General features: G+C 32.9%; 1 protein-coding gene across 1 annotated transcript in view; it reads left to right on the top strand.

The window, feature by feature from the left end:
- DCC (DCC netrin 1 receptor) overlaps positions 1–14,718 on the top strand; it is a 1,389,687-nt gene that overhangs the window by 1,248,509 nt on the left and 126,460 nt on the right. The window contains exon 21 of the mRNA XM_031946063.1: positions 5,148–5,180. Coding sequence (XP_031801923.1) covers positions 5,148–5,180 — 33 coding nt within the window. The remainder of the gene's footprint in view (positions 1–5,147; positions 5,181–14,718) is intronic.

Below are 14,718 nucleotides of genomic sequence, written 5' to 3'. Positions count from 1 at the left end.
CTAAAGTTTAATAAATATTTCCCAAAATATTGTATACTATTCTTTTTGAACACATGGAAAAATATGCAATAGTATAATCAGGTGGATTTAAAATGAGTTGTATGCCTAAATATAAGGTGTAATTATTAGAATTTTGACATCATATTGGAAGGAAGTTTCCAGTTCAGTCCCCATGGTCAATCAATTAAAATTTATTATGTACCTAAGTATGTTTGTATTAAACTAAATTACAGACTAAGTAAGTTTGTACTAAATATACAAAGAAAGATTAAAAGAAGTCATTCCTCACTTCAAGGAACTCCCTATCTAAAGTGTGAAATAAAATACAAACAACTATGTTCAAGCAACATAGATATAGATAAATGTCTATATCTAAAGCTACATATACATATGCACACACATAAGCATATGTGCACACATACATATGTGTAATGCACACAGTGTTACAGGTATACAATATGCTTGTTGTATTGCGTATGTGTGTTGTGTGTGTATTTATGTGTATGCATATATATGCATATATATTTATGTCTGTGTATGTATGTATATGTGTATGCTGGTCTGATCAGTGACAATCACACACACTGTACCTAGATTGTAACAGTGATATCATTTCTTCAAAAACAAAAGACAATAGTAATATGTAAATATGTGTGTATATGTGTGTATATATACATATATGTATGTACTATCCCATATATACATAAATATATTGTATATACATATAAGTGTATGTATATATATATATATATATATATATATATATATATACTGTATATGTATATCTATATCTATATATGTGAGAGAGAAAATAAAATGTTTTAGGGGAAGGCATTCAGATTAAGGAGGACCTAAAAAGTCTTTTTAAAGAAGGTGAGATTTGAAGAAAGCCAGTAAAGCTAGATAGCAAAGATCAGGAAGAATAAAGTCCCAGGCATAAGGGACAGCTAAGGAAAATTATCAGAAGGGTGAGATGAGTTTTATGAGCAAGAAACAGCAACAAGGCTAATAATACCAAGTCACAGGATATTTGGAGAAGAATAAGGGCTAAGAAGCCTGGAAAGATTTAAAAAAAAAAAAAAAAAAACAGGTTATGAAAGGAGCCACCAAACTTTATTTAATGGTGGTCAAAAGGTGATATGATCAGACTTGACCTTTAGAAAGATCACACTGAAAACTGAGTGGAAGATGGACTGGAATGGGGAAAAATGTGAAGCAAAAATTAGGCTATGGCAATTATCCAGGTTTGAGGTAGATAGCCTGTATGAGGATGGTTGCAGTGCCAAAGGAATGAATGAGGCTTTTTTTTCTCACAAAATGAGAGTTATTATGGAGGTAGAAATAATAGGACTTGACTCCTGATTGGCCCTATGTTGTTTTACATTTTTACTAACAGCTGGAAAAAAAAAAAAAAAGCATTAATGGTTTGCTTATCACTTTTGAAGATTCCACAGAGTTTAGAAGGATAACTAACACACTAGATGACAAAGCCAGAATTCAAAAAGATCTGTATGAGGTAAAAATATAAGGCTGAATCTAATAAGATATAATTTAATGTTTGTGATTGAATATTACAATATGGGTTCAAAAAAACATGATCAGGTCTTTTTCATACAAAAGCATCTAAGCATTTTAGATTGCAAACTCACTATTCATCAGTAGTGTGGTGTGGCAGATAAAAAAATAAATGCAATCTTTAAACTTTATTGAGAAACAATCCAATCATGGGGAGGCACTACTCCTGAGATACTCTGCTTCAATCAGATCACATAAAGGGAAATGTGTTCAATTCAGGGTGTCATATTTTAAAAAAATATTGATAAGCTAGATAGTTAATCATGTGTAGACCATGGGCATACACACACAAAAAAGCTGAGCTGGGTAAGTTGATATTCCCTGAGACAAGCAATTACCACTGGTTCTCCTAGTTCTTTTAAATAATGCATTGCATAATTTACTAAGAATTTAAGTCAAATTCATTGGCCTACAATTTGTAGTCTCTGAAACCTTTGTTGTTGTTGTTCTTGAACAACAGTATCATCATTGTTGACTTGTAACTAATAAATGAAATTAAATATATCATCATAAACAAATGATTTAAAAAATATTATCAAAGACTTTAGACACCAGAATATAGGCTAACAAATCTGTGGAGGAAGGAAGCCAACATGGGGGATGTAGAGACTGAGTTTATGTCATATGAGAAATAATCAAAGGATCTGTTGGTATTTAGCTTGGAAAAAAGACTTGCAGAGGGGAGGAGACTGATAGCTTTAAATATTTAAAGAACTATCAGATGAAGAGATAGGCTTTTTTTTTTTTGCTTGATTCTAGAAGTTCTAAATTGTCTCAATATAAAGGAAAACTTCCTCATAATTACACCTCTCCAAAAGTGGGTTAAGATACTTCAAAAAGTGGTGAAATACCTTTCTTAGGAGGTATACCAAACAAAGGCTAGAAGACTACTTTTCATATTTATTTATGAAAAGATTCTTATCCAGGCCTAATACTATGTATTCCATGTTCTTTGGAGTCTTTTCCTACAATCAGATCCCAGAACCCTGTGACAATATGGGATATAACTCAGGACTTCTTAAAACTTTTTCCACTCATGACAGTTTTTCACCCCCAAAAAATTTTACACAATCCTGAGTATATAGGTATATAAAATAGGTATACAAAAGAAACATTTACTGACAAATAGTAACTTTGTGAATCCTCCATATTTACTTACAAGATTTCATATGGGGTTATAACCCACAGTTTAAAAAGCTTTGTTATAGCTTACTTACACCTACTATGTATATTTCCATTGTACTTTGGGTCACCTGCAATTGTAATTCTCCTAAGAATAGTAGTGTACTATGATTTGTGTAACATGATAATTGTATTTCTCAAGGACACAAAATAAAAACTAAATTCTGTAGTCTGCCTTACTAAACTACCAGCCAATAAGATAATACTTTTATATTTCAGGGCACAAAGGGAAGTTTAATTTTATCCCTCTTGAATGATGAGGAGGAGAAATGAAAAAGTGGTAAACGGCCTTATGATTTATCTAACAAAAGTCTATCTAATAAGTAAACTTCAGTTTTAATACAAATCTAATTCATGTATATCTCTAAAACTTTCTTTTAAAAGTAGCTCATTATTCAAAAAATGTTTTTTGTGATTTAATAGAAAGCACATTTTCCTATAAAATCTCCCTCTGCTTTTACTATTTCTACATGTCATTGAAAAATAATATAAAAGTGGATTACCTAATTCTCAAATCTGTTCTCTCTTGTCATGCAAACACATATATCCTATTAATATGAAAGGAGCTTTTGTCCATCCATATTCCCTTGTCTGATCTCCTTGTGACCAAGGGCATACATTGTGAGATAGCTCTCTGGAATAGAATGAAATAGGTGAACCTGAAACCATCTTTTTTTCCTGCACAAACATAACTAGCACATAGAACATAGCTTTAAAGCCAGAAGAAATATGAGAAGTCATATAGCCCAATCCTCTCATTTTATTATTGAGGAAATTAAGGTCCCAAAAGGTTCAGTGACTTGAGCCAATGCTGCATTCCCAGATCGATGTAACAAATCCTTGAAGAAGTACCCTAAGGAACTAAGCAAACTCCTGCAGATGTACCAGAAGTTCCAAAGACAGTCTTGTGTCACTGAAGTAACTGTTTAAGTATAACATTGAAAGAATGAGGTAGGCTCTAACATGCAATGCTAACATTAGCTGACCAAAAAATCTACAACATTCAATCTAATTCAATTAAACAAATATATATAAATATCGATTCTAGGCAAATTCTGCTACACTCTTAGGATGCGATATCAATATATATAGTCTGTGCCATCAACTTATAATCTGATAGAAAAAAATAAGATTGGTAAAGTGGTGCATATCAAGTTTCTAGAAATGTAATATTGTAGTTTTGATTTATCTCTTCTGTTAGTCTTAATTTTTTTGTTCAAATAATGAAGAAATAGTTTCCTACATGATATTCATAAAGGATCTGAGACTGACAGTTCAAAAGTTGTTGTTGTCTCTACACACTCTAAAGTGTTATCAAACTTACTTTAGATTGTACTATATTTTATGACATTATGAGGCATCATCATGGAAATAGGATAAACTTTCTTATGAAGATCATTGACAATGCAAAATATCTGTCAGAGTGAACTTTCTTTATTTAGGTAATAATTATTTAGTAGTTGAGCTCTCATTTTTTCCTGCTTTTTTCCCCTAATTTTATCTTTAATTAAAATTTCTGTATAATTATTCTCAGATCAAATTGAGGGAAGATATGAACACCATTAACTTTTCTGTTGTAGAGGGGTGAATACTAGGAATTTTATAACAATTACAATGATTGCATCTTTTTTTCAATTTTTTGGGAGATCTTTTTTTTTTAATTAATTAATTAATTTATTATTTAATAGCCTTTTATTTACAGGTTATATGTATGGGTAACTTTACAGCATTGACAATTGCCAAACCTCTTGTTCCAACTTTTCCCCTCTTACCCCCCACACTCTCCCCCAAATGGCAGCATGGCCAGTAGATGTTAAATATATTAAAATATAAATTAGATTCACAATAAGTATTCATGACCAAACCGTTATTTTGCTGTACAAATAGAATCAGACTCTGAAATTTTGTACAATTAGCTTGTGAAGGAAATCAAAAATGCAGGTGGGCAAAAATATAGGGATTGGGAATTCAATGTAATGGTTTTTAGTCATCTCCCAGAGTTCTTTCACTGGGCATAGCTGGTTCAGTTCATTACTGCTCCATTGGAAATGATTTGGTTGATCTCATTGCTGAGGATGGCCAGGTCCATCAGAATTGGTCATCATCTAGTATTATTGTTGAAGTATATAATGAAGGAGATCTTTTCAAATAAAAATATAACTCTTATTTTTAATTCTGGTCACTACATTTTCCATGCAATGGGGTACTGGTTTTGATATGAAAACTTGCTAACAAAATTGTTGATATATCAATTTCTCTGCTGGGAGCTGTCAAAGTCTAATAATGTTCTCTCTCTCTCTCTCTCTCTCTCTCTCTCTCTCTCTCTCTCTCTCTCTCTCTTCTCTCTCCTCTCTCTCTTCTCTCTCCTCTCTCTCTCTTTTTGCTTGCAGTGGAGCACCCTGACAAAATGGCTAATGACCAAGGTACAGTGACCTCAATCTGTCACTTTCCCCTACCTGAATCAATGCTATATGTTTGAAATGATGTCAGATGTCACTTTGCATTCTGCTTTTCACCTGGGCTATACACCTGATGAGGCAGACACTGGAGCGATAATTAATCTTGTTAATGAAGTTCTGCTCAGTTGAGGCTGCTGCTTTGATGGGGAAGATGTAAATTTTCTTGAGAGGAAATTGTTTTGTCTCTTTTCTGAAGGACCAATTAAAATGTCAAGCTTCTTTGTATGAAATAAATTTTTAGTCTCTGTCTGCACTTCTGAATAATTCACATTAAGTATAATTAAGCTCAGCATAATTTTCAAGCTGCTTTTGCACCCTTTCCTGAGCTATAGATTAAAGTTCTGTAGCCATGGCAGAAAACTATAAATCACTTTCCCTTCTCCCCAATCAGTGCCCTTTATTAAAAGAAATCAAAGTGGAGTCAACCTTTTACCAGCTTTGGCATTGCTAATTCCAACAATAAGTTTTCCCATTGCTTGAATGGAAAGCCTTCTCTACTCTAAACATTTTATCATCTGTATGCTCTTTTTGTCTAAAAAGTTGTGTAGAGTAGCAATATGATGTCTTTGCAATGATTCTACATAAAGGTAAATGGGAGTTATTTATCAACCTGGGAGCAGAACAGAATTTAGTATTACTCTGATTTGTAGGCCATTTGGTAAATTGGTATTGGATCCCTCTTTATATTAACAATGAATAGTACGCAGAAAAGGATTGTTTATGCCTTGTATTTTGCAGGGAGTTTGGGTATTTCAAGGAGGGTAAGTTTTTAAATGCCTGGAGGGACAGATCAACTTAGTTTGTGTTCTTTAATTTAAAGATGCAATGGCAGCAATTTTTTTTCTGTTTTGGATATAGCATATCCAAATTGTTAACAGAATGTTCTTGGTAAGCTTAAAATCAAATAGGGTCCCATTAGAAGATTGGAAAAAAAAACATTATTTTCCCCAGTCTTTCCTTTTTTAGGGGGAGGAGAAAAACTCCAACAAGGATATTTGGGACTTTGGGGAATTGTTATGAATCTATATACATATTTTTGTAGGAGAATGTACATTGTTGTTTCCCCACGTAATGCTTTTAAAATGAGATGTAGAAAAAAGATTTAAAGGGAAGAGAAATCAAGCCATTAAAGTATATAAAAGATAAATGAGATAGGGATTATTATCATTCCTCATACATGTTTTATTCTGGCTGTTTCTATTTAAAATTTCTCCACGGTTTCCATATCTATTAAATAGTAATGTTCCTACAAAATACTAATAATTAGTGGGTATTGTAGTAATACCTATTCACTTGAGTGAATTATACATAGTGCTACCTGAATCTCAGCTTCAAATAATTGATCAGGAAAAAGAAAAAATGACGTTAAAATCCCAATTAAACATTTTCGTTTTTCTTCCATTTTCTTGTCACTAAGCATCCTCTACCACAACTTCCCCCAACTTCCTGCCCAAGTTGTGAGGCAGACAAAGTATGTGATTTAGAGTCACAAAGATCAGCATTCAAATCCCACCATAAATGCTTACTAATTGTGTGACTGGACAAATTACTTATTCTCTCCACACTTTACTTTTCTCTTTATCCAATGAGGGAATTAAATTTGATAATCTCTGAAGTCCCTTCTAAATCTAAATATAAGATCCTGTGATTCTACATAATGACTATGCTCTTGGAAGCTGAAATTACATACAAACATGCATGTATGGAATGCCAGGTAAGCATGACATTGAATAGAAAATAATGACTCAGAGCACCTTCCTATCTTTCTAGCACAAAATGTTCAGTGTTCTTATTTACCTGGTATTTCTGATTAATTCTCACCTGCTCTCTAGGGCCAAGATACCCATATGTTGTAATATAATTTCTCAATTGATTTTGGATTGAGAAAGGCACAGAGAACAGCCAGACTTAAGAACCATTATTGCCAATGTATTCCTATTACTCTATTGAAGAAAATACACCTTATATTTCCTTCTGTATGACTTAGAAAGGACCAGTACACATTATCACCCCCGTGGTGCTTTATTTTAACACAGCTGGGAACATAATTTGTCAAGTTTGGGGATTCTAAATTTTAAATCAAACTCAAGTCATTCTGATGTTCCATGGGGATCAATTGACTACAATTTGGTGATTCCAAAATGGACCTTTCAATTCTTACAAAGAAAGCACTTGATATTTTCTGACTATCAAAAATAAATACATATTCTGCTCATATCGTAAGTCTTCTCAATAGATATTAAATCAGAAAAAAACACAAATTAAATATCTATCTCTCCTACTCCACACACAGAAACCAAACCATTTTAAATAGGAAGAGGATATTGATCTGAATATACAAGTGGTAATATATTCCAAAACTGAAAGGGTAGATTTTATTTTCTTCATTATTTGACTAATTCTCCCCTCCTTGCCTCCATCTGATAAGCTTATAGAATTTCAGAAAAATATTTCCTCTGAGAAAATATGGCACTATGGGTCAGAGTGAAACCCAAATAGATATGCAGCAGGACACTTTTGAGTAGCAGAAGAGAAAAACAAATAGTTTTTATTGTTTTGAAATGTCCTTGCAAACAATCAAAAAGTAACAATAAATCAATAAATATTAAGCATCTGCTATATGCCAGGTACCATACTAAGTTCTAGGAATACAGAAAGAGGTGAAAGAGAGTCCCTGCTTTCAAATAACTATGATTTCATTATCTATAAAATTAATAAGTGTTGTGTTGTTCAGTCTTTTCATTTATGTCTGACTTGGTGATACCATTTAGGATTTTGTTGGCAAAAATACTGAAGTGATTTGCCATTTCCTTCTCCAGAAAACTGATAATTATGACATCTAATAATCTATAAAAGTCATCTGTATTTTTCATTTAACAGTAATTTGGAGGAAGTCTCTGATTCATCAATCTATTAGTGCTACTTTGAAGATATTAGATAGTTTGTTATAAGCCTCTTATACCTGTGTGCCAATGTTTTTCTTTATGGGAGATTCTTTGGAAGTTTTACTTCTTGGCCAAAAATTTTCAGCTTGGATCATTCACATCATTTTCAGACTCTATTTTTCCTTATTATTTATTTTCTCTTTCTCCCTTTTTCCCTTTCAATTCATAACCTCTCTAAATTCTAAAACATAAAAAGTATGGGTAGTAGGAAAACAGGGGAGAATATGGGAAATAGATGTTTAATGCTGTGAAGTACTTTCAAGTCTTAAAATCCTTGAAGTTTTAGGGTTATACATGGCAATAGATATGGATCCAAGTAGGATGCATATTGATTTAGAAAACCACAAATTAACATTACCTATGGTGTATTGTGTTTTTATTGATTTTTGTTGAACATTTCTCAATTACATCTTAATCTGATTCTGAAAGTTCTAGGGAGATGTACAAACTAACCAGCTGAAAAAGAGTCCAAATTCAACCTTCTGAATAGGGTAGAGTAATATAGGAACCTAAACCTCAGAGGTGAAAGGGACCATAGAGAATAGTTGGGGCAGCTAAGTGAAGAGGTGGATAGAGCACCAGCCCTAAAGTCAGGAGGAAATGAGTTCAAATCTAGTCTCAGACATCTAATACTTCCTAGCTGTGTGACCCTGGGCAAGTCACTTAATCCCAATTGCTTCAGAAAAAAAAAAGAGAGAGAATAAATAGTCAAAGAAAAAACAAAACAAAAAAAAAGAAGTTATTTCCTTTCTTCTTTAATTCTTGGAAATAAAGAGAAATATCTATAAAGTGACCAAAACCAGTGAGACATGCATGAAATCAATCAGCCAATAAACATTTCTTAAGTGCTTAGTATTTATTTGCTAAGAATTGTAATTTAAGGAGAAATTAGAGTAGAATAGAAAGTTTCCTTAAAATTAATAAATTAAAATAACAGTTTCTATAACCTTCACTATGAAAATATTTCAGGCTCCCCTCAGGCCAGAAGAGAATTTGCTCTATCATTCTGACTAAAGACTAAGTTACTAAAATTACAGTGTTTAACACAGTATCTGGAACAAATAATTTCATAAGTCCAGTCTCTAAACACACACACACACACAAACACACACACACACACACTCAATTTCTCAGGCTTCCCTTTTGTAAAACAATAATTTTCTTGATTTAATCATGAATATAATACACTTTAAAGCCATACACCACAGAGGGTAGAAATGGTAGAATAATTTAAATACTAAAATCTTGAATTATGTATCTCAGGAAGCTTCATGGGCCATATTACCTCAGAAAAAACTTGGAGAAACCAATTACACAGTGCAATGCTAAGTAATCACTTTTTACAATGAATACGTAGCTCTAAATTTTGTAAGCCAAAGGTTCATGACATCTTGATTTCTCCTTCCAACTGTTTTTCCACCATCCTCACAACTACTATACTGTCATAGTATTTTGTAACTTCTGTCTCTTTTTCTTCACATTTAGATCAAGTCATGTTTTCTTCAATGAAGGTTTACTCAACATAGAGGGAAAGCCAGTCTATATACCACATTAGTTTCTATAAACTTTACAATACTTTCTTAACCTAATATTTTCTGCTCCTTATCTTTATTATTAAATTTGTATGTATCTCTTATTTCTTATCCCCCCTGACTCAATTGCTTTACTTCTACCTGCTACTTTGCCATCCTATTATTTAACCTTCTCCTCCTCCATGGTCCCTCCTTTATCTTCTCCCACACTTTCCATCCTTTTTACCATATTCTCATTAATCTACACATCTTATTCCATTCCCATTAATCTATATACCCTTCCATATGCTCACCTTATTCTATTCTTTCATCTCATTTCTTTTTTTAATTATTAAGGACATTTTTATTCTCTTCTAAATGTATATGCTGTTCTCTCTATAATCTAGATGTAATATGAGTAGGGTTTCCTCTAAAAATCCCTTTCTTTTCCTCTCCCCTCATTATGCCTTTACCTTCTTATTTCTTTCTGAATTTAGAAGGCATTTATGGCCCTCTAGATCTATAGTGTATTATTTCTTATTTAACCCATTCTTGATGAGAGTAGGATTTCAGAACTACCAGACCTCCTCCCCATCTAATTCCTCTGTCAATTCTTTCTCTTACAATTCATTTGTATAAGATAATTATTTATTTTACCTTTTCCTATGGTTTTGCTTTTTAAAATTACATCCTACTCAGCTTTACCATAATTTTTCTTTTGAACTACCCAATTTTTAATTACTAATCTTTGACATGTTGTTTACATTTCCATGTATAAAACATAAATACTTTGTCCTTATTAAGTCCCTTATAATTAGTTTTTGAAGTTTGCCTTGTATTTCTCTTGGATATTATATGTTAAATGTTCTATTACATTCAGGTCTTTTTTAAACAAAATCCTGAAAGTCTGGCAATAGAGTCTTCTCCATTCCCTTAGTAACTTTCTGTGTGGTTGAGTTCTTTCTCCTTTGTCTACTCATTAAAAAAAATTATAGAAGTTTGGTAATATAATCACCTCTATTTCTGGGGTATGCGGGATGGCCTGGCTCCAGTTCCTCCTTTAATTTTCCCCTTTGGCCTGAAACCAAAAACCTGACCTGTAAGTGCCCATAGTCAAAGGGTCACTTTCACTGCTTCTACACTCACCAAACATGTGCTGGTTCCTTCTTGCCCAGGAATGCATCTCAGTAGCACAACTGGGCCTAGCATTCCTTATCAACAGATTCCCAATTCTCCCCATCTCCGATGCTGGACTTCCCACTCTGCCTAGGAAGGAAAAATTTCTATACCTTGGGCCAAGGCTACCTCCCAAACCAGCTAGCCCCAGAACTTGCAGCTAACTATTTCAAAAGAACTGGTCTGGGGGTACTTAGACTTCACAGGGCAAATCACTAACCTGCTATATTTTTGGGGGTCTTCTCAGGATGCAGTTCTCCCAGGAGAACCGTAGTTCTGCCCCAATTTTGTTTATTTTTAACTTCTATTTTTTCCCTGAGGCATTATTTTGTCTTTTTGAGGGGAGGAAGATCTGGAGAGTTTGAAATTATCTGACCTATTCTTTCATCTTTCCATAATCCTCTCAAAATTTTGAATTTTGGAAAGAATCCATCTCAAAAGTTTGTAGACAATTTTAAGCTATCAAACCTTAAAATTATGTTAAAACTTTTGGGACACCTTATATAGGTTGTTGTCATAATACCCAACTGGAATGTTTTCCTAATAAATCTGAATGTTACCCAGATACATTACATAAGCTTCACAGAAAGCACATTTACATTTTTAAAGCAAGTTCCCTTAAACCCAATGGAGTGAATTACAACCTGGGAATTGACAATTTGTCTGCATGAAGTGCCAGACAATTGTTAATAAACTGGAAGAGGTCATTTTTATAATCATAGTATCTTACATTTAAACAACACTTCATACTTGATAATTTTTCTAAACAACTGAGTATAACAAAGATGGAAATAAAACCAGACAACAATGGTTAATAACTTTGTCTTATAAGCACAGTGTTGGGAATCCTAAACCTCAAAATGTGTTCAGGTTCCTGCACTCATGATAAGAGAAAGGATTTGTTTAGTTTATTTATCTTGTTTTGATTTTAAGCAATATCTTTTCTTTTTTCTTTCTTTTTTTCTTTTTATTTTTTACCAAAAATAATAATATTTGGGTTGAAAGAGAAAGAATAACACCAACAATAAAAACTCTGATAATAGAAATTTGAAATTTCAGATAAGTTGAGAGAGAATAACATAGTGGTTAACTGTCCTAGATAAAGCAAGATTATCTGGCCCAATTAAACAAAATCTCATAGTGCCAAAAGAATTGGAGAAAAATTATGGACAAATAGAGGTACCATAGATTGGGAGAGGTGAATGTTAAAAGGAGGAGATAGAGAAGGAACAGGCAGAAGATTTACAAGAAAATGAGCAAGGTTGGGGGAGGAAGGAAAAAGAAGAAGGAAAAGGAGAAAAGTTAAGTTAGTAAAATATAGATCAGTGGACTTGATGGTTTTTAATTAGTTTGTAAGAGGGCCCAGAATTTCATACTGGGCACTTAGGATTGCTTTCTATTTTGAACCCTCATTTATAATCCTGGAAATTACAATTCTCAACATAAGTATATCTATGAGATCACTTTTAGTACCAGAAAAAAAAAAGTACAATAAGAACTAAGGCTTACCAATTAGAAAGTCAAGGAGATTAAGAGAATGGCAAAATTATAGTTAGTTTGAAAGAGTATTTGAACATCCAGAACTTAATTTAGCATCACAGTTTGTTTCTCATGTAAGTTTGAGAGAACCAAACATATTCTCATTTTCTTAATGCTTAATAAACGTACTGAATTAATCAGAGAGAAAATAGGGAAAGTGAAAGAAAGGCAAGAAGGAAGACATAGTGACTTGGAGTGACACTGAAAATATTCCTTAAAATATCCTCTTGATAATCACATTTCCTATGCATAAGCTAAAAGCTCCTTTTCCCTTGTTTTTCCTTTTATTTGATGACATCTCTCTCAGTCTCAGAGACATATGACAGAAATATTTTTATTTTATTTTTAAAGCTTTTTATTTTCAAAATATATGCATGAATAAATTTTCAACATTGAACCTTGCATAGCCTTGTGTTCAAAATTTTTCCCATCCTTCCCTTCACACCCACCCCTGGATGACAAGCAATCCAATATATATTAGACATGTTAAAATATATGTTAAATCCAATGTGTGTAAACATAGTTATACAATTCTCTTATTACACAAGAAAAATCAGATCAAATGGAAAGTAAATGAGTAAGAAAACAAAATGTAAGTAGCCTATAGAAACCTATACAGTTGAACTCATAAAACAACAGAAGTTGTTTTAGACCATCTCTTTATACATTTTAAATAACAATTCATCAGTTTGGCATTTCTTGGGTACTAAGAAATGATGGAGTTAATTACATGAATACAGGAGTTTTCCTTTAGCCTTGTGACCATAGGATCCTGTGACAATTTCATTATCCAAGTTAAAACTCTTTTTCCAAATCTATCACTCTGTAAGCTTATTGTATTTGTTTTCATTGGATAAATGTTTTCAATGACAAGTGCTCAAACAAAAAGAACTTATTCTTGGGCCTAATTGTTGCCCCATACTATTGATTTTGGCACCATTTGTGTCACCTGTCTCATCCCCATTTAAGTTTATGAAGCTGTCTGGATTTAGAAATGTTAACATTATCTTGCCCTTGGCATATATTCTCTGAAGTTTAGGATGTTCTGATAAACATTAAGAAATTTGACTTGCAAGAAGTGCTTCAAATCATTTTTTATTACTAATTACTGCTTATGTAATATAATTTATTTTTGATGATCATTCATGAAATACTTTCAAATTCTGTTGGAATGGAAACAAAGACCTGATTTTATATGCTTTGAAAATATGAGCTTATTACACAAACATCAACAAATATGTTTATTTACACAAAAATGTTATCACATTAACATATGTAAGAGATTGATCAGAAGAATTCTCTAATCAATTTGAAAAGGTAAACATTTATTTGGAATTTTGATTCCATCTCCTATGAAAGATATGGCTATAGTCATTTATGTATTTTCAATTCACTGTCAAACAATTAAGGATAAAATGATTGACTCAACCCTTGTCAAATGGGCAGAATTGGGAGGAGCCATTCCTTTCTACTGCTATGTAAAGAAGTCTTCTTCACAAATATAGTCCTTTTTTTATCCAGTCAGATATTGCGAGAGGATCAAAACTCAGAGTAGATTCTATGTAATACAAGATAGCTTCTTTTTATGGAACCACTAATAAAAGTTACTACCATTTGTATAATACTTTACTATTTGCAATGCATTTTACATGTGTTATCTTATAACAATCCTCTAAACTAGATGTGATTATTATTCTTTTTTTCCCCTGAGGCAACTGGGGTTAAGTGACTTGCTCAGGGTCTCATAGCTAGGAAGTGTTAAGTGTCTGAGAGAAGATTTGAACTCAGGTCCTCCTTACTTCAGGGCTGGTACTCTATCCACTGCACCACCTAGCTGCCCTGTATTATTCCCTTTTTACAGATTATAGAACTGCGACTGAAAAATATTAAGTTATTTTCCCCAAACTATACCATTAGTGTCTGAAGCAGGATTCAATCAATCTGGCACTGTCTAATATGCAGCCTAACTTCCACAATATCTGCCTTAGCACATACAGAAATTGAACGTGTTATTGGACACATAAACTAAGAATAGGATGCCAACTTCTTGTCTTCAGCTATAGAAAGCTAAGAAAAATGGAAGCCATAGAGAAGGAAACCTTGATATCTGGGAGGCAGGAGTTTCTGAGGTACAAATTTCTGGAGGAATATCAAGAATTCTCAAACCCAGGCTCCTAGAAGAAAAAGAGTTTTCAGGCAACATAATCTAGAATATAACTTTTTTTTTTTTAGGAAAGCAGCTTTCTTGGCAGAAACAAACTAAGTTCTGCCTTGCTAGCAACCCCAAGCTTGAAGTTTCTGGGACGCAAAAGGTCCCAGGTAGAAAGGAGA

This window comes from Sarcophilus harrisii, chromosome 1 (genome assembly GCF_902635505.1).
Source record: "Sarcophilus harrisii chromosome 1, mSarHar1.11, whole genome shotgun sequence".
NCBI classification, from domain to species: domain Eukaryota; kingdom Metazoa; phylum Chordata; class Mammalia; order Dasyuromorphia; family Dasyuridae; genus Sarcophilus; species Sarcophilus harrisii.
The sequence above is the reverse complement of the archived record's forward strand: the minus strand, read 5'-3'. Positions and strand labels throughout refer to the sequence as shown.